The sequence below is a fragment of the Muscardinus avellanarius genome (genome assembly GCF_963383645.1).
Source record: "Muscardinus avellanarius genome assembly, chromosome: 4".
Classification (NCBI taxonomy): Eukaryota; Metazoa; Chordata; class Mammalia; order Rodentia; family Gliridae; genus Muscardinus; species Muscardinus avellanarius.
In genome coordinates, this window is record NC_137789.1 from 133,659,983 (window position 1) to 133,677,388 (window position 17,406).

Here is a 17,406-nt window from a genome sequence, read left to right on the forward strand (position 1 = left end):
TTCCATGGCCACACAACCCTATGGCTCCATGTCCCCCCCAATCCAGGACCCTCCTTGGCCCCACGACTCCTTGACCCCCATGGCCTCATGACCCCTGGCCTTCCACGTGATCTCCCTGGACTTTGACCCCTGTGACTATTCTTCCCCCCACCCTGACTCTGGCCCTGGCTCCACTTGGGGGTATCGTCAGTCTGGGCCTCCCTAGGAAGATGTGGGGGAGGCTCTGGCCCCTCCTCCTGAGCCTCCTTGCAGCAACGGCTGTGCCTGGACCTTCTCTGCGGAGACCTTCCCGAGAACTAGATGCTACCCCACGGATGACCATCCCCTACGAAGGTAAGACCCTCACCTTTGAAAGATCATAGCGTCAGGGACTGGAGGCAGGAGGCCACCACCAAACTGGGCTCCCTGCCCCCACTCTCCTCAGAGCTCTCTGGGACCCGGCACTTCAGGGGCCAAGCCCAGAACTATTCAACACTGCTGTTGGAAGAGGCCTCAGCAAGGCTGCTAGTGGGAGCGCGAGGAGCCCTGTTCTCCCTCAGTGCCCATGACATAGGCGATGGGGCTCACAAAGAGGTCAGTCCCTGAAATCTCAGGTCTCCAGCCTCATCCAGCTGCAAGGAATCTCAACTTCCTGGGAGCTGCCAGCTTTGCACGTTCCCATGGACAGCAATACCCTTCCCAGCCTGGGTGCCTGTTCCATCCAGCGCCTCTGGAATCCACCCTGCCCCAATTCCCCCAACTCTCTGAAGCCCCACTGCCTGGCCCTGTGGGTGACGAGTACTAGAGTCAGTGCCTCAGCCTCTTCCCTTCACCCTTGCTAGATCCAGTGGGAGGCCTCCCCGGAGATGCAAAGCAAATGTCATCAAAAAGGGAAAAACAACCAGGTATGTGGTCTGCCTTGTCCCTAGCTCCTTTCTTCTCCCTCTTAATTGGGGATGCCAGGGTTGGTAGGGACACAGATGGGGTGATAAAGACTCGCCAGTCAATTGCACAACCACGATAAACACTGGGAGTGCTGCTGGAGTGGCCGGCTCTGGGCACAGCCCTTCCAGCCCAACCATCTGGTGGCCTGTTAGTGTGGCCTGTCATGGCATCTTAATCCCCTCTGGGCTTCCAAATATAATCATGATAACAATAAGTAACCTCCAGTAAATGTTGACTTAGCTGTTATCTTCACCTAGTTCTAAATTAGCCCTATGAAGTAGAATTGTCCTTCACTTTACAGATCATAAAAATGAGACTTTGCTGTAAGACTAGCTCAAATACCAGTATTCTCTGGAGGGTATTAGAGAAGCACCAGCCCTTTCTGCCTAAAGAACAGTGTGGCTGCAGGGGTCCCGTGCCTGTTTATGTAACAGATCTATCTGGACAGCTTAAAAAAAAATTCACAAAGTCCATCGGCCTGGAGAATCTGATTCATTGGGTCTGGGTGATATTGGGACAGCTCATTCAAAGAGGCACCTCCGGGAGATTGTATCAAAGCTGCCTCTTGGTGCAGTGTAAGTAAAAAGCAGAGTTGGTGAGGTAGGTGGCACCCAGGTCCTGGAGGGCCATGATGCCCAGCAGAAGGGTGGGTTTTATTCTGTGACAATGGGCACCCTCACAATTTGATACCTTAGAGGCCCTCACACTTTAATGTACATGTGAGTCACTTGGATATATTGTAAATGCAGAAGCTAATTAACTCAGTAGGTCTGGGAAGGGCCCAAGATTTTGCAATTCGAACAAGCTCCCAAATGAAACTGATGAGACTAGCTCCCAGACCACACTTTGGGTAGCAAGACTTCAAAGAACACTTCCCACAGCATGTTCTGAGGAATATTAGTTTTCAAAAGGAGGGTTTAGCTGGGCGTGGTGGCACACGCTTGTAATCCCAGTACTTGGGAGGCTGAGACAGGAGGATTGCAGGCTCACAGCCAGCCTCAGCTGCTTAGTGACATCCTTTGGGACTTAGTGAGCCTCTGTTTCAAAATAAAGAATAGCTGGGCGTGGTAGTGCACACTTGTAATCCCAGCATTCTACCTCTGAGCTACACCACAGCACTATTCTTTCTTTCTTTTTTTTTTTTTTTTTTTGGTGGTACTGGGGGTGGAACCCAGAGGCTTTCTACCTCCGGGCTATACTCCCAGACCTATCTTATATTTTATTTGGAAACAGGATCTCACTAAATTGCTGAGAGCCTCACTAAGGAGCTGAGGCTGGCTTCGAACCTGCGCAATCCTCCTGTCTCAGCCTCCCAAGCGCTGGAATTACAAGCATGAGCCACCATGCCCGGCTTTTATTTTTTATTTTGAAACAGGGCCTAAGTAGCTGAGGCTGTCCAAGAACCCAGATCCTCCTGTCTCAGCTTCCCAAGTGCTGGGATTACAAGCATGCACCCCCATGCCTAGCTAAATGTAAACATCTTAGGAAAAGATCACTGCAGGAATATTTCTCTGGCCCCAGGTGCCAGGTGGACTAAAGTAGGCTGAGTGTGGAAGCAGGAAAGCAGTGGTGAGGTTGGTCACCCTGTGGGTCAGAGGAAGGAGGCCTGGGCAGGGTTACAGGGGAGAGACAGGTGCTAGAGGGCCGTAGAAGGTGAGGGAGTGGATCGAAACAGGGAGGTCTGTGTGGATTCAAACCCTAAGTAAAAAGCAGGAGGAGGAATCATTAACAGGCAAAGTGAAGAGAAAGGGGCGGGGTCCAGTCACGCAGGGCCAGGGACTCCTGGGACTCCTTGCAGGGTACTGGTGATGTGATCTGATTTGCATGTGTGAAATGTGCTTTGGGAAGTGGATTGGAGGGGAGTGGGAGTGTGTTGACTGGTGGAGTATCTTTGGAAGGAAACTCTGGACAGTGGTCCCCTTTGCAGGCCACCTGGGAGACAGGGGTAAATGGGAGGCTGTTCACAACATACCCCCTTGTACTTTTTGAACTTTATACAATGCACAAGTATTCCTCCTTTGGTGAATAGTTTTGATAGAGCGGCAGGGGCTTGGGAGGGCAGTCGGGGGCTGGGACTCTTATCCCAGGAAGAGGTGATGGGGGTAACTTAGACTGAGCAGCATAATGGAGGGAGTGAAACAGACCAAGTTCAGGAGCCACGGAGGACAAAGAATGGGTCTTGGCGAGGGACTGAATGCGGAGGTGAGGGAGTGGGAGGCAGCAGAGATGATTCCAACGCCTGGCTCTGGCCTGAGAACAGGATGGATGCAGTGAGAGAGGTGGGAAGGACTGGATGAGCAGGTTTGGGTACCGGCTAGGAGGGAGGAGATGGACTTGCTTCCCGGCAAGGTGTTTTGGTGTATCTGGGATAGCAGGGGGAGGCTGAGGGAGCTCCAGGAAAGAGGCCCAGCTGAGTAGGAGCTCAGTGGGGGTAAGCATTTCAGCGTGGTGGGAGCCCGGGGAACTGCAGGAGACACAGGAAAAGCCGACAGAGTGATGCCAAGTAACCTGAGAGCCATGTCTCTTGGAGACCAAGGACTGAATTCCAGGGAATCTTCCCTGTTCTGAGCACGGAGAAGCCCTGAGCATCTTGGAATGTCTGTCCTGCGGGTAGGGAGAGACTCAGGTACAGTTAGACTAAGGGAGGAGGCCCCGCCACTCACACCCCGCCCGCCCTGTCCTGCAGACCGAGTGCTTCAACCACGTGCGCTTCCTCCAGCGGCTCAATGCCACCCACCTCTACGCCTGTGGGACTCACGCCTTCCAGCCCCTCTGCGCAGCCATTGTGAGTATCCCGCCCCAGGGCTGACTGCTGACCCCAGGCTGGGCTAACCTGGGGCCGCAGCCCCTGCCTGTCCTTGCGACCACTGACTATCGCTGGACCTCACTCCCAGGATGCCGAGGCCTTCACCTTGCCCACCAGCTTTGAGGAGGGGAAGGAGAAGTGTCCGTATGACCCCGCCCGCGGCTTCACGGGCCTCATCATCGGTGAGCAGGCGCTCCTCCCCCCCCCCGCCCCCACCCGCAGGGAGGCTGTTTAGGATGTGGGTCTTGTCACTAGGACTTGCCACCCACGTGTGCACACACCCTGATGAATGTGACATGTATCTCGTGTCTGGCATGGCCCTGCTGCAGACGGAGGCCTCTACACGGCCACACGGTACGAGTTCCGGAGCATTCCTGACATCCGGCGGAGCCGCCACCCACACACTCTGAGAACGGAGGAGGCACCCCTGCACTGGCTCAATGGTTAGGAGGATGAGGCACAGGATGATGGGGGGTAGGGGTCTACTTCTTCATTTTTACTCCCTTGGGCAGCTGACCATCCCATCCCCAAGTCCCCAGGTGAGCCTGCCATTCCACCCGTGTGTGGTCGAGGGAGGGATGGGCTGGGGCAGAGGTCCCAGCGTGTCTCAGAAGTTACCCTACTGTTCCCGCCTACAGATGCTGAGTTCGTGTTCTCTGTGCTGGTGCGGGAGAGCAAGGCCAGTGCCGTGGGTGACGATGACAAGGTTTACTACTTCTTCACGGAGCGTGCTGCGGAGGAAGGCTCCAGCAGCTTCACTCAGAGCCGCAACAGCCACCGCGTGGCCCGAGTGGCCCGTGTGTGCAAGGTAGGAAGGGCTGAGGTTGGCATGTGGTAGAGGCTGGACCTCTGGCCCTGGCCCCTGACCCCACTCCTACCTCCCCAGGGAGACCTGGGAGGGAAGAAGATCCTGCAGAAGAAGTGGACATCCTTCCTGAAGGCGCGTCTCATCTGCCACATTCCACAGTATGAGACGCTGCGCGGGGTCTGCAGCCTGGACACTGCCACCTCAGCCCGCACACACTTCTACGCGGCCTTCACACTGACCACACAGTGGTGAGTGCAGGGACAGTGTGAGGCCTGGAGCTAGGACAACACGGGACTGGAGCTGAGCTCAGCGAGGATGAGACAGGTCCCCTGTGCGGGAGGCTGGTTGCAAAATGATCATGCAGGCACATCGAGAAAGCCTAGGCTGTCGGGCATGGTGACGTACGCTTGTAATCCCCACACTTGGGAGGCGGAGACAGGAGGATCACACAGGTTTGAAGTCAGCCGCTCTGTTTTAAGAGACCCTGTTTCCAAATAAAAGATATAAAACAGGTCTGGGAGTGTAGCCCAAAGGTAGAAGGGCTCCCAGGAACCCCAGTACCACCAAAAAAAAAAAAAAGAAAAAAGCCTAGGCTGCCAGGCGTGGTGGCACACGCCTGTAATTCCAGCATTTAAGAGGATCGCGGTTCGTGGACAGCTTCAGCTACTTAGTGAGGCCCTTCACAACTCAGTGAGACCCTGTTTCAAAAAATAAAAATAAGACTAAAAAATAGGACCAGGGGTGTAGCTTGGAGGTAGAAGGCCCCTGGGTTCCATCCCCAGTACTGAAGGGGAAAAAAAGGGGGGAAAAAAAAGCCTAGGCTGCAGTGGCCCACTGACCACGAGACAAGCCCTATAGTCTTGCAATCAGGGTTGGGGGCAGGTCTCACTTGGTGGGACTCAGCCCTTTCCCTTCTTTCCCGTACCTAGGAAGACATTGGAGGCCTCGGCCATCTGCCGCTATGACCTGGCTGAGATGCAGGCTGTCTTCGCAGGCCCCTACATGGAGTATCAGGATGGTGCCCGGCGCTGGGGCCGCTATGAGGGAGGGGTGCCTGAGCCCAGGCCTGGCTCGGTGAGCACCCTGGGGCCAGTGATGAGTAATCAGAACTCTGGGAGGAGCAGGAGGGTCTGGCCTGGTGGAGAGGGAGGAGGTGGTAGGGTCCTGAGGTTCCCATTCCCCACTCCCCACCCCAGTGCATCACAGATTCATTGCGCAACCAAGGCTACAACTCATCCCAAGACTTGCCATCCCTGGTCCTGGACTTTGTGAAGTTGCACCCGCTGATGGCTCGGCCCGTGGTACCCACGCGTGGACGGCCCCTGCTGCTCAAGCGCAATGTGCGCTACACACATCTCACAGGGACGCCCGTCATCACACCTGCTGGAGCGACCTATGACCTACTCTTTCTGGGCACAGGTGCTTCTGACCTAAATTCTTGATCCCTATTGGCTTTGATCACTAATGCATCTGAGCCCAGTAACTCCTACCATGGCTGTCCTGGCGTTCCCAGTGTCCTGAGGGACCACTGCTACTGGCTGTATCCTTGTCCCTGATCCCATGAGTCTTGAGCTGTTCCCATTAGTCCCCTTGTGGGGTGCTGAGGTGAGGGCAGATCCCATTATTGGTATCTAACCCTCTGCCCTGTTATGCCAGCTGATGGCTGGATCCACAAGGCCGTAGTCCTGAGCTCTGGGATGCATATTATTGAAGAGGTTCAAGTGTTCAAGGAGCCCCAGAGTGTGGAGAATCTAGCCATCTCTCCAATGCAGGTACCCCTGACTGGACCCTTCCTTTGTCCTTGCTCAAACAAGGGAAGGGAGTGGGCGGCGGACAGAGGCTGTGTATGTTTGAGAACTGGAACTGAGGGTTTTGCCGACAGCTGTCTTCTCTGGCTTCCAGCACAGCCTCTACGTGGGGGCCCCTAGTGGCGTCACCCAGCTACCACTGTCCACCTGCTCCCGCTACCGCTCCTGCTATGACTGCATCCTAGCACGGGATCCCTACTGCGGCTGGGACCCCAGCACCCACGCCTGCATGGCAACCACCGTAGCTAACAGGTCAGGGTAGCAGGTGGGGGTGGGGAGGGTCACTGTGGCTGGACTGGAGGAAGGCCGCCAGCTGTAGGAGTCTGGAGGCTAGTTATCGGCCCTGTTGACCTTTCCACTAGGGAAACTGAAGCCGATTTCCCCTTGTTCATGAACGTTGATCTTCTGTCCCCAGGACAGCACTGATACAGGACATAGAGAGAGGAAACAGAGGCTGCGAGGGCAGCAGGGACATAGGTAAGTGACACTCTTGGATGTGTGTCTGGCTTGTCACTTGCATGATGGGTGTGCTCAGTGAGGATGACCCATCACAGCCTGGTACATAGGAGGCCAGCAGGTACCCACTCCAAAACAGGTGAAAGATATGAGGTCTCAGGCTGGGGGTGTAGCTCAGTGTAGAGCACTTGTCTAGCACGTGTGAGGCCCTGGGCTCCACCCCAGCACTGGGAAAACATGTCAAGTCTCTTGTTGCTCCTGGATCTTCTAGTCAAGTGATGGTGTGGGGGAAGTAGACACTCAAATCATCACACAAATAATTATCTATAATAACATTTATGCCACGCATGGTGGTGTGTTCTTATACTCCCAGTACTTGAGAGGCTGAGACAGGAGGATTGCAGGTTCGCGGCCAGCCTCAGCAACTTAGCGAGGCTTCCAGCAACTTAGTGAAACCCTATTTTCCAAATAAAAAATAAAACAGATCTGGGAGTGTAGCTCAAAGGTGGATTGCCCTGGGTTAGATCCCCAGGACCACACACAAAAAAAGAAGAAAATTATAATTATGACAAAGTTCAGAAGAGTGATGTATATTTCCCCAAGGAAGATCAGGTGACATCTGAAAGAAGAACAAAAGTTAATATCATAGCTAATAGGTACTGAGTACTTATTATGTACCAAGTACTGATCTAAATACTGACATTCGTTTATATGCATTAATTTTCACAGTACCCTATAAGACAGGTGCCATTATTCTTATTCCTTTGAGGGACAACCTCTCTGAGGCCCAATGAGTATAAGTAAACTGCTCAAATTTACTCAGCTACTAAGCTACAGGGTCAGAATTTCAACCTGATCCCAAGGGTGAGACTCCTGTTTGCGCTTGTGACCATTTTGCCGTGTTGTCTTCCCCAAGTTAGCCAGGCCAGTGGAGGGCGTGGGTAGGGCGACACCCAGGCAGAGCGAGCCTGGCATGTTAGAGCATCAGAAGAGTCAGAGAGGTGCGCAGGGGCCGTGCTGAGGAGTTTGCTCTTTAGCTGAAAAGCAGCAGGAAACTTCTGAAGAGTTTTAGGTAGGAGAGTGGCGCAGTCAGGTTTGTGTTTCTAAAGGATCACCCCACGAGGATGATGGAGCCGAGTGGGCCGGCAGGTGTGGAAAGACAGAAGTCAACAGGTCTGAGACAGACTCTGATGAGGGCTGGGTACAAAGCTGGGAAGGAGAGGTGAGGGAAATTCCCTGCCTCCAGGGTGAGGCAGGGAAGTAGCTGGTGGTGCTGTTCGTGGTCGTGGCAATTCAAAGAAAGGGCCTGGCACAGATGGAAGCAGGGGTCTGACCTTAGTGAGCCGCCCAAGAGACCTCACGTGGAAATGTCCAGTACATGGTAGATATTCAGGTCTGGCACTCAGAGAGAGGCCTGTGCTGTAGACAGAGATCAGGAGTCACTGGCAGATGGCAGGCATTGAAATCACAGGAAAGGATGGGAGCACAGAGAAGGGAACCAGCCAAGACACTGCCTGCTTCCTGGGAAGAGCAGCGTGAACTTCATGGGGGACCCATAGGCTTGGTCAGCCGTCACTGATTCCAGATTCCATGCCTGCTGCCAGGGTCTTGGCAGCGAATGCTCTGGCTTCTATTTGTAACGCCTTCCCTGAGGCAGGTAGTTATTCACCGCTCCACCCTCTCCCAGGGCCACCGCCACCACTGAAGACCCGCTCTGTGCTCCGTGGTGATGATGTCCTCCTGCCCTGTGACCAGCCGTCCAACCTGGCCCGGGCTTTGTGGCTGCTCAACGGGAGCAGGAGCCTGAGCGATGGGCAGGATGGCTACCGCGTGGGCGTGGACGGGCTGCTGGTGACAGACATCCAGCCCGCGCACAGTGGCAACTATGGCTGCTATGCTGAGGAGAACGGCCTCCGGACCCTGCTGGCCTCCTATAGCCTCACGGTCCGGCCGGCTACTCCGGCCCCGGCTCCGCAAGCCCCCGCTACATCTGGGGCACAGCTGGCACCCGACGTGAGGCTGCTGTACGTCCTCGCCATCGCTGCACTGGGTGGCCTCTGCCTTATCCTGGCCCTCTCCCTCCTCTACGTGGCTTGTCTGCGGGGAGGCAGACGGGGACGCCGGCGGAAATACTCACTGGGCCGGGCTGGCCGGGCAGGGGGCTCTGCCGTGCAGCTTCAGACAGTCTCCGGCCAGTGTCCTGGAGAGGAGGATGAGGGTGATGATGGGGAGGGGTCTGGGGGCCTAGAGGGCAGCTGCCTCCAGATCATCCCTGGGGAGGGCACCCCAGCCCCACCGCCCCCGCCCCCACCACCGCCACCGGCTGAGCTGACCAATGGGCTGGTAGCCCTACCCAGCCGGCTGCGAAGGATGAATGGCAATAGCTACGTGCTCCTGAGGCAGAGTAACAACGGGGTGCCAGCAGGGCCCTGCTCCTTCGCGGAGGAACTCAGCCGCATCCTGGAGAAGAGGAAGCACACGCAGCTCGTGGAGCAGCTAGATGAGAGCTCAGTCTGAGCTCAGCCTCTCAAATGCTCTTTCAAGCCCGCTGTCTGCCCTGGGCTGGGCTGCTGCTTCCCCAACACAGCCACGCTCCCTCAGACCCCCCCACCGTACCCTTCCCCCAACTTTTTGATGTCTCTGTAGGGCTGGCCAGAGTCAGGCCCAGTCCAAGCCCCCCTCCCCCTTAGTCTCCAAGACCTACATGTGAGCAGCCCAGGCCCACCGGTGCTCCTCAGAGGTAGGTGCTCTGCAGACCCAGGCGTGCTTCCTATCCCCTTAAATGCTTGGGGGGAGGGGGCTCCTTCCTCCTGTCCCATTATCTGCCCAACCATTCCTTCTCCTTCCAGGTAGGGCTCTGCAGGTCCAGATGGCCTCAACACCACCACTCTCTGCATGGCCATGTGCCAGGTAGTCCTGAAGCCAGACAAGACCTCTGCCAGCCACCTGAGCCCTGCGTACATTCACAGGTGCACACAGAATGTTCATCAGCTGGGCTGCAGCACCCCCTCCCCCATGCATTCTTGTGTCTCATCCCTTCTTCTGGATTTGGGGTGCCCTACCAGTCGTCACATCCCTACCTAGTTTCCTGCCCCAGTCCCAGCCTCATGTGGTGACCCTTTTGGCCAAAGCTTGGGAACAGGCCAGCATAGGAGGTAAGACTGCATCATCTCCCTCCTCTCCCCTCCTGTGCAGCCCTTGTGAGTCAGCCCCCCACTCCCCTTGGTCACACGGAAGTGACAGCTCCAGGCATGTCCCTTCCCCATGCACATGTGGAAACACACACCTGCATCACATGTGCTCACATTTCCACCCACTTGCATCCTCTGAGCCTCTCCTTGCTGCCTTGGACCTGTCAGGTTTGGTCCACAGACATTTCAAAAGGAGCCCCCCCTCCCGTTCAGCAGTCCTCGCAGACCCTTAGGACGGTGACCACCACTGCACTCAATGAGCCAGCCTCCCTGTGGGGGACCAAGCATTTGCTTCCTCTAGGCCACAGCAGGGGAAGGAGAGAACTGTCATCTCACCTGGCACAAGAAGCCCGTTCTTGGAACTATGCAAAGGGCAGCGGCTGGGAGTTCGGATGCTTGGCTCCCACCCCTGTCCTACCTCACCGGGGCACTTTCAGGGCCAGGGGCCTCTGAAGTCTCCAGGCCCATAGGGACAATCAGTCCTGACTGAGCTCCCCCATTCCCCTTGGGTGAGGATGACTGTTATTTTTGTAGCTGAGAACGTGGAATCCACGGGTTTTTATTGCCCTTCACCCAACCTCTCCCACCTCCACCCTACAATGAATGTATTTATTGTGAGAACGGCTGCACTTCTTTAGGAATGCCCCGCTCATCCCCAGGTGGGCGGAACAGGCATGTGACAGAGTGGGGAGCTTGGGCTCAGCTCCTCCCCTGACGTTGGTTAATAAACACCCTTTTTCCTCACACCTATGAGTAGTTTGTTTCATCTAGACTGACCTCCCCTGGTCACCAGGGGACAGACTTGGAACGTGTGGATGAGCTGCAGTGTTTTCTGTATCCAGGCTTGGCTCTGCTCCTTATACAACCACATGCAAACTCCTCAGCTTCCATCCTGGATGAGCTGGGCAGAAAGAGGTGCTTTCATTTGTTTTTTTTTTTTCAACAATGGGAGTAGAATCCAGGGGTGCTCTACCATTGAGCTATCTCCAGCCCTCTTTGAGATAAGGTCTCACTAAGTAACCTAGTAACCTAGGATGCCTTGAACTTGCCATCCTCCTGCTTCAGTCTCCCAAGTAACTGGGCTTACAGGCATGCTCCACCATAACCAGCATACGGGGCATTTTATTAAGATTCAAATTATTCATTATCATGGTGATAAAAGATGTGACACAAAAACTACAGCAGCTCAAGAATTCCCATATGGCCTCCTAGATTTTTTTTTTTTTTTTGGTGTAGGGATTGACCCCAGGGACATTCTACCTCTGAGCTACTCTGCTCCTTACTTTTTATTTTGCAACAGGGTCTCACTAATTTGTTCAAGGTTTCCCTAAGTTGCTGAGGCTGACCTCAAACCTGGATCTTCCTGTCTCAGGCTCCCAAGTACTAGGATTATAGGTATGTGCTGCCACACCTGGCTTCCCTGCCTTTTGTTTTCTGTTACACTGGGGATTGAACTAAGAGGCATTCTACTTCGGAGCTCCCCCCCACACACACACACACATTAAGTTGCAAAGGGCCTAAGTTGCTGAGGCTGGCTGTGAACCTACAATTCCCTGTTTCAGCCTCTCAAGTATTTAGATTACAAACATGTGCCACCATGACCTGCTTTCCCTGCCTTTTAAAAACTATACCTAGAAGACAGATTTACTTGAGCTTGGGAGGCTGAGACAGGAGAATTACACAGGTTTGAAGCCAGCTTCAGTTACTTACTGAGGTTCTCAGCAACTTAGTGAGACCCTGTCTCCAAATAAAATATAAAATAGGTCTGGAAGTATAGCCCGGAGGTAGAAAGCGTCTGGATTCCACCCCCAGTACCACCCAAAAAAAAAAAAATCTTCATTACTACTCCACCCCCATTCAAAGAAAGACATGGATCCATTTCTGCACTGAGGGGTCTTGGGGATGGAGGTAAGGTACATCTGGGACCAGGGAAATCTTGTTACCTGGTGTGGGAATCACTCAGGACTCACCAGGAATCACATCTAAATTGATTACACTGCTTTGATATAAACTACTCTGAGAGTTCTATGTTCTGCTTCTGGCTTTAGATAGTAGGACATTAGGCTTGTGATTAAAAGGTACACACAAAGGAGGGAGGGGGAGGGAATGGGATGGGGGCTGGAGGAGGGCTAATTGGATGATGTGTGCTTGTATATCCTCTCAAGTCTTGTACTCCAATGTGATTGATATATGACTACAATGCACCAATTTAAAAAATAAATTAATTTAAAAAAAAAAAGGCACACACAAAGCAGGGCGTGGTGGCGCATGCTTGTAATCCCAGCATTCAGGAAGCTGAGACCAGAGGACTGCAGTTCGCAGACAGCCTCAGCTACTACTTAGTGAGGCCCTTTGCAATTCAAGTGAAACCCTATGTCAAAAAAGTTACAAATAGGACTGGGGGTATAGCTCACAGGTAGACTGTCTCTGGGTTCCATCCCCAGTACTGAAGAAAAAAAAAAGGATGCACACATTTTTGAAGTAAGACCTCAAGTGTAATCTTGGGTGGGTTTAATGACCACAGTTTTCTAAGCTGTACAGACACATTCACATAAGGGGCCTGGCCCAAGGCAAGCCACAGCAGAGAAGAGCTCCTCTAGGGTCAATGGTTGTAACAAGAGGTCATGAGCAATTCTTCAGAAGTCAGCCTTGAGACCCCTCACTGTGTCTTGAGATAGTTATCAATTTGGATTTCAGAAAGCAAAGACCCTATACTACGTTTGCGAAGGTCCATCATCTCAGGTTTCAGGGATGCCAACCTGATTAGAATTAGTGGACACACAGGACCACTGCCCCAGCCGTGGGCACAAACAGGCAGTTCTTTATGTCAACCAAGGCCTTCTGGGTCATGTCTCCAGTAGTGGGCTCCATTTGTCTGCCTGAGTTTGCAATCCCAAAGAGGATGAACCATTTCTACTGAGGCAGCAGTCTCAAGCCCAAGTGAAGTTGGTAGTTCACTGTGCTTGAGCCTGGGATGAGGCAGGATCCTCGAGCTCCCGGGGGCGCAGCGCGAGGAAGTTTGTCGGTTTGTTGGTGAAGGGGTGCCACTGCCCCTGGATGCTAGGGTTGTCCGTGTGGAAGGGCTTGCGGATGCGGATCACGTCCAAGCCGGACTGGTCTGCCAACTTCTGCACCAGCGTCGCGATCTCCTCGACCGTCTTGCAATGGATGCTTTCCTCCCGCACTGCCCCGTTCACTAGCAGAAGGAGGGGAGAGCGGAGGCGCACGGGTCAGGTGTGCGACACAGGGGCCGGCGGGCTGAGCCGGGATCCCGCCCTCCAGCCCGCACCCGGCCCCACTCACGGTATTCCGCCACTACTCGGGGCACGCAGCACGGCCGCGCGTTCACGTATACGACGACCCCTGGGTTCCGTCGGGCGAAGTCGCTCACCTCGCGTTCCACGAACTCCCTGAGAGACCCGGGCAGGGTGAGCCCGTGACCCGTGACCCCTGACCCGCGCGCCCTCTGCCGGAAGGCGCCCCCCCCCGCCCGCCTCCCGGGCTCACCTGGCGCCGCGGGACGAGGCCCCGTCGCGACTGAGGCTGATGCTGAGCCGCTGCAGCTGCTGCACGTAGCGGCCCAGCCCGTTGTGGAGGACGCTGGTCAGGAAGCGGCTCGGAGTGCCGCGCGCGGTCATGGCTGCAGCCCGCGGACGCCGAGGCGAGGGCGGGGCTGGGGCCGAGCCCCGCTTCCTGTTCCGGGGGCGTTCGTTCCCGGGAACGTTTTGCTTCCGGGGTCACGGCTAATGGCGCGTGTTAACGACCCACGTTGCGGGCGAAAGGGGAAGGGACGGGAGTGGTGACGCTGGGCCACGGCCAGGCAGCGGATCCTTGTGGTCGAACGGAGAGAAGACGCGGGAGGGCCGAGAGGCGGGCGAGCTCCCTGGCTCAGGATGGCGCCCTAGCCGCGAGCAGGGCCCCGTGAGGGGAAGGAGTGGGGAAAGAGGTCTCCAGCCAGGGCCTGGAGCTCAGGGACTACTAAAAGGCGCACGTGTTAGTAGCGATGAGGATGACGGGGAGAGTCTGTGGACGAGTGGTCGAGGCGAAGAGATGATAGATACAGAGAAACCAAATGAGCAAAGGACCTTAGAGTGTCACAGAAGTGAGGTGACGGTGGAGAGAAGCTTACTCGGAGGCGAGGGAATCTTTACAGAGGGACAAACGTGCTGGTGTAGGTGGCAAGGATGTGAAGTGGCAGCGGTGAGAGGGCAGAGAGGAATCACGGGGGTGTTTATGAGAGAAGTTTGAGGAGAGAAAGAAGTTGGGCACAGTGAGCTCTGTGGGATGCTCCCAAAGGTTTGACCTAATGAAGACACCCACCCCAGGCATCTAAGGCTTTTTAAGGTGGTGACTTCCACTCTGTTAGGAATGTGGGTCCTCGTCCGAGGTGCATACCCACTCCGGATCTTGCTGCCCCTGCGTGGGGCATGGATGGGTCGGAGGGGTCTGCCCCGAAGCTTGGCCCCAGGCCCTCCTCGTAGGCGGTACAGGAAAGAGGCGCTCCCAGCCTTGGAGGTACCAGTGTTGACTGTAACTACAGCTGAAATCCGCCAGTATTTGCGGACACGTGGGATCCCCTTCCAAGATGGCCACAGCTGCCTTAGAGCACCAAGCCCGTTTGTTGGGTCCTCACAGCAAAAGGATCAGAACAGTGCTACCACCTTCAGCCTCTTCATTGACAAGACCACAGGCCGCTTTCTCTGCATGACCAGTCTAGCAGAGGGGAGCTGGGAAGACTTCCAGGCCAGTGTGGAGGGGCAAGGGAATGGGGCCAGAGAGGGGGCCCTGCTTAATGATGCCCCAGAAGCTGAGGACATTGAGGAGGTCCGGAGGATCTGGGACAGAGCAATACCTCTCTCGGAGCTGCCTGACCCAGAGGAGGTCCAGTTGGCTCGGGTGATGTTTGGCCTTACCAAGGTGACAGATGACACACTCAAACGTTTCAGTGTGCGGTATCTGCGACCTGCTCGCAGTCTGGTTTTCCCTTGGTTCTCGCCTGGGGGCTTAGGATTGCGAGGCCTGAAGCTACTAGGGGCAGAGGGCCAGGGGGATGGAGTACAGTACGTGGAGACCACCATTCCCCGGCCTGGTGCCTATAACAACTTGTTTGGATTACCGTTGATTAGCCGTCGAGATGCTGAGGTGGTCCTGACCAGTCGTGAGCTGGACAGCCTGGCCTTGACCCAGTCGACAGGGCTGCCCACCCTTGCCCTACCCCGAGGAATTGTCTGCTTGCCCCCTGCTTTACTCCCTTACCTCGAACAGTTTCGACGAATAGTGTTCTGGCTAGGGGATGACCTTCGATCTTGGGAAGCTGCCAAGTTGTTTGCCCGAAAACTGAACCCCAAGCGATGCTCCTTGGTGCGGCCTGGGGACCAACAGCCCCGTCCCCTAGAGGCCTTAAACCAAGGCTTAAACCTTTCCCGTATCCTTCGAACTGCCCTGCCCGCCTGGCACAAGTCTATTGTGTCTTTCCGGCAGCTTCGGGAAGAGGTGCTAGGAGAACTGTCAAATGTGGAGCAAGCAGCTGGTGTCCGCTGGAACCGCTTCCCTGACCTCAATCGTCTCTTGAAGGGACATCGGAAGGGCGAACTGACAGTTTTCACAGGTGACCTTTGGGAAATCACTGCTTGTGGTAAAGGGGCAGAGGATCAGGTGACAAAAGCATATGGGTTGAGCCACTGAAAATATTGAAAAGGAGGTTTCCCCCTCCCAACTTTAAAGCCGTGATCAGTGTCTTGGTTCAAGGGTTGGACTTTCCTCTTCACCCAGGCTGTGTTCACTCCCCCTACAGGGCCGACAGGCAGTGGAAAGACGACATTCATCAGTGAGTATGCCCTGGATTTGTGTACCCAGGGGGTGAACACACTGTGGGGTAGCTTTGAGATCAGCAACGTGAGACTGGCCCGGGTCATGCTGACCCAGTTTGCTCTGGGGCGGCTGGAAGAAGAACTAGACAAATATGAAGAGTGGGCCGACCGCTTTGAGGACCTGCCCCTCTATTTCATGACTTTCCACGGGCAGCAGAGCATCAGGTGAGATCCTCAGAATGCAGCCGCTTGGTTTTCTCGGACAAACCCTGGCATCTAGCACTTTCGTTCCCTCTTCCGCTCCAGTGGGAACTCCTTCCAGGACTTCTTAGATAGGCTTGGGGTTTTCAAAGAATAGGAGGACAGAAGAACAGACAACTCTTGAGTTCCTGGAATGCTAGCTCTTCTGCCTGGGGTGTCTGGGGGCCTATCTGTAATCAACTCAAGTTTATTGCTTCTTCTTCCCAGGTCTGTTATAGACACAATGCAACATGCGGTCTATGTCTATGACGTTTGTCACGTGGTCATTGACAACTTGCAGTTCATGATGGGCCACGAGCAGCTGTCCACAGACAGGTGACACCCTCTTCTTGTTTTAACTTGAACACGTGTTTTCTCAGGCCATCGGCCTCTAGACACACACACTATGCTCTCTTGTCTTGTGTATGATTCAGAGGTTGGTGGTAGCAGGAAGTATGGTAGGGACCTGAGTGAGTTCTTGGGTACAGGGAGGTATAGAGTGGAATTGAGGAGATGGAAGTGGATCAAGAGTATGTGTATGTGCTTGTCCCTCAGACTGTGTCCAGTAACCTGTTTGTGTTGTTGGGGTGGAAACAGGATTGCAGCTCAAGACTACATCGTCGGGGCCTTTCGGAAGTTTGCAACAGACAATAACTGCCATGTGACACTGGTCATTCACCCGCGGAAGGAGGACGATGACAAGGAACTGCAGACAGCATCCATTTTTGGCTCAGCCAAAGTAAGTGGGCTTTAAAGGCCTTCAGGCTTTGGAGGGCAGAGGGAACACGTGTGACCAGGGATAGCCAGCAGTCATCCTGAGATCATCTTGACTTTCCTGGAAGAGGCAGGAGGCAGTGCCTCTGGGGTGACTACATGAGGAATGCGTGTCCCAGGAATACAAAGGCTGGTGATAGTCGGTTCTTTACTTCCAAGAGCTCATGTCCTCTAGTGGGGGAAACAGTGAGACAGTAACAAGACTGTGTGATGAGAGCTATGATAGGCAGCACAGGTATTTGTGGAGCAAAGATAAAACTGGTCTGAGTCAGCCTGGGACATCTGAGGAGACTTCCCAGAGGAAGTGTAAACAAAGACTGGGCTAAGGTTTGGCAGATAGTAGGTGTTAGGTTGTTGCGTGAATGGGAGGGCCTTCTGGGCATCAGGAGCGGCCCAGTTGGAGGCTTCCAGTGGTGCACGGGGTGCCTATTACATGGTAGGCCTGGGCTGGACATGGGGAAATAAGGAGCACCAACTGTGTGCTAAAATGGAACAGAGAGGAAAGAGAAAACTGCAGAAGTGAAAAACCAGTGGTAATTTTTTCAAGAGATGGAGAATAGTCTCTGATGAGGTGTGATGTCTACGCTGA

General features: G+C 54.6%; 3 protein-coding genes across 3 annotated transcripts; 2 read left to right on the top strand and 1 right to left on the bottom strand.

The window, feature by feature from the left end:
• Nucleotides 1-209: 209 nt before the first annotated feature.
• Nucleotides 210-9,319, top strand: SEMA4G (semaphorin 4G; the record flags this gene model as incomplete). Its single annotated transcript, XM_080694954.1, is given in 15 exon segments — nt 210-333; nt 425-573; nt 822-884; nt 3,611-3,709; nt 3,819-3,912; nt 4,060-4,173; nt 4,369-4,538; nt 4,617-4,786; nt 5,468-5,612; nt 5,735-5,957; nt 6,195-6,310; nt 6,441-6,598; nt 6,600-6,611; nt 6,762-6,823; nt 8,490-9,319. Coding segments are annotated over 15 exon segments (2,529 nt in total).
• Nucleotides 9,320-12,947: 3,628 nt separating this feature from the next.
• Nucleotides 12,948-13,631, bottom strand: MRPL43 (mitochondrial ribosomal protein L43; the record flags this gene model as incomplete). Its single annotated transcript, XM_080694955.1, has 3 exons — nt 12,948-13,189; nt 13,297-13,403; nt 13,501-13,631. 3 exons carry the CDS (start codon nt 13,629-13,631, stop codon nt 12,948-12,950), a joined length of 480 nt encoding a protein of 159 aa, XP_080551081.1.
• Nucleotides 13,632-14,361: 730 nt separating this feature from the next.
• Nucleotides 14,362-16,797, top strand: TWNK (twinkle mtDNA helicase; the record flags this gene model as incomplete). The annotated part of the gene is made up of 4 exons (XM_080695090.1): nt 14,362-15,601; nt 15,788-16,028; nt 16,272-16,379; nt 16,641-16,797. 4 exons carry the CDS (start codon nt 14,362-14,364, stop codon nt 16,795-16,797), a joined length of 1,746 nt encoding a protein of 581 aa, XP_080551216.1.
• Nucleotides 16,798-17,406: the final 609 nt, after the last annotated feature.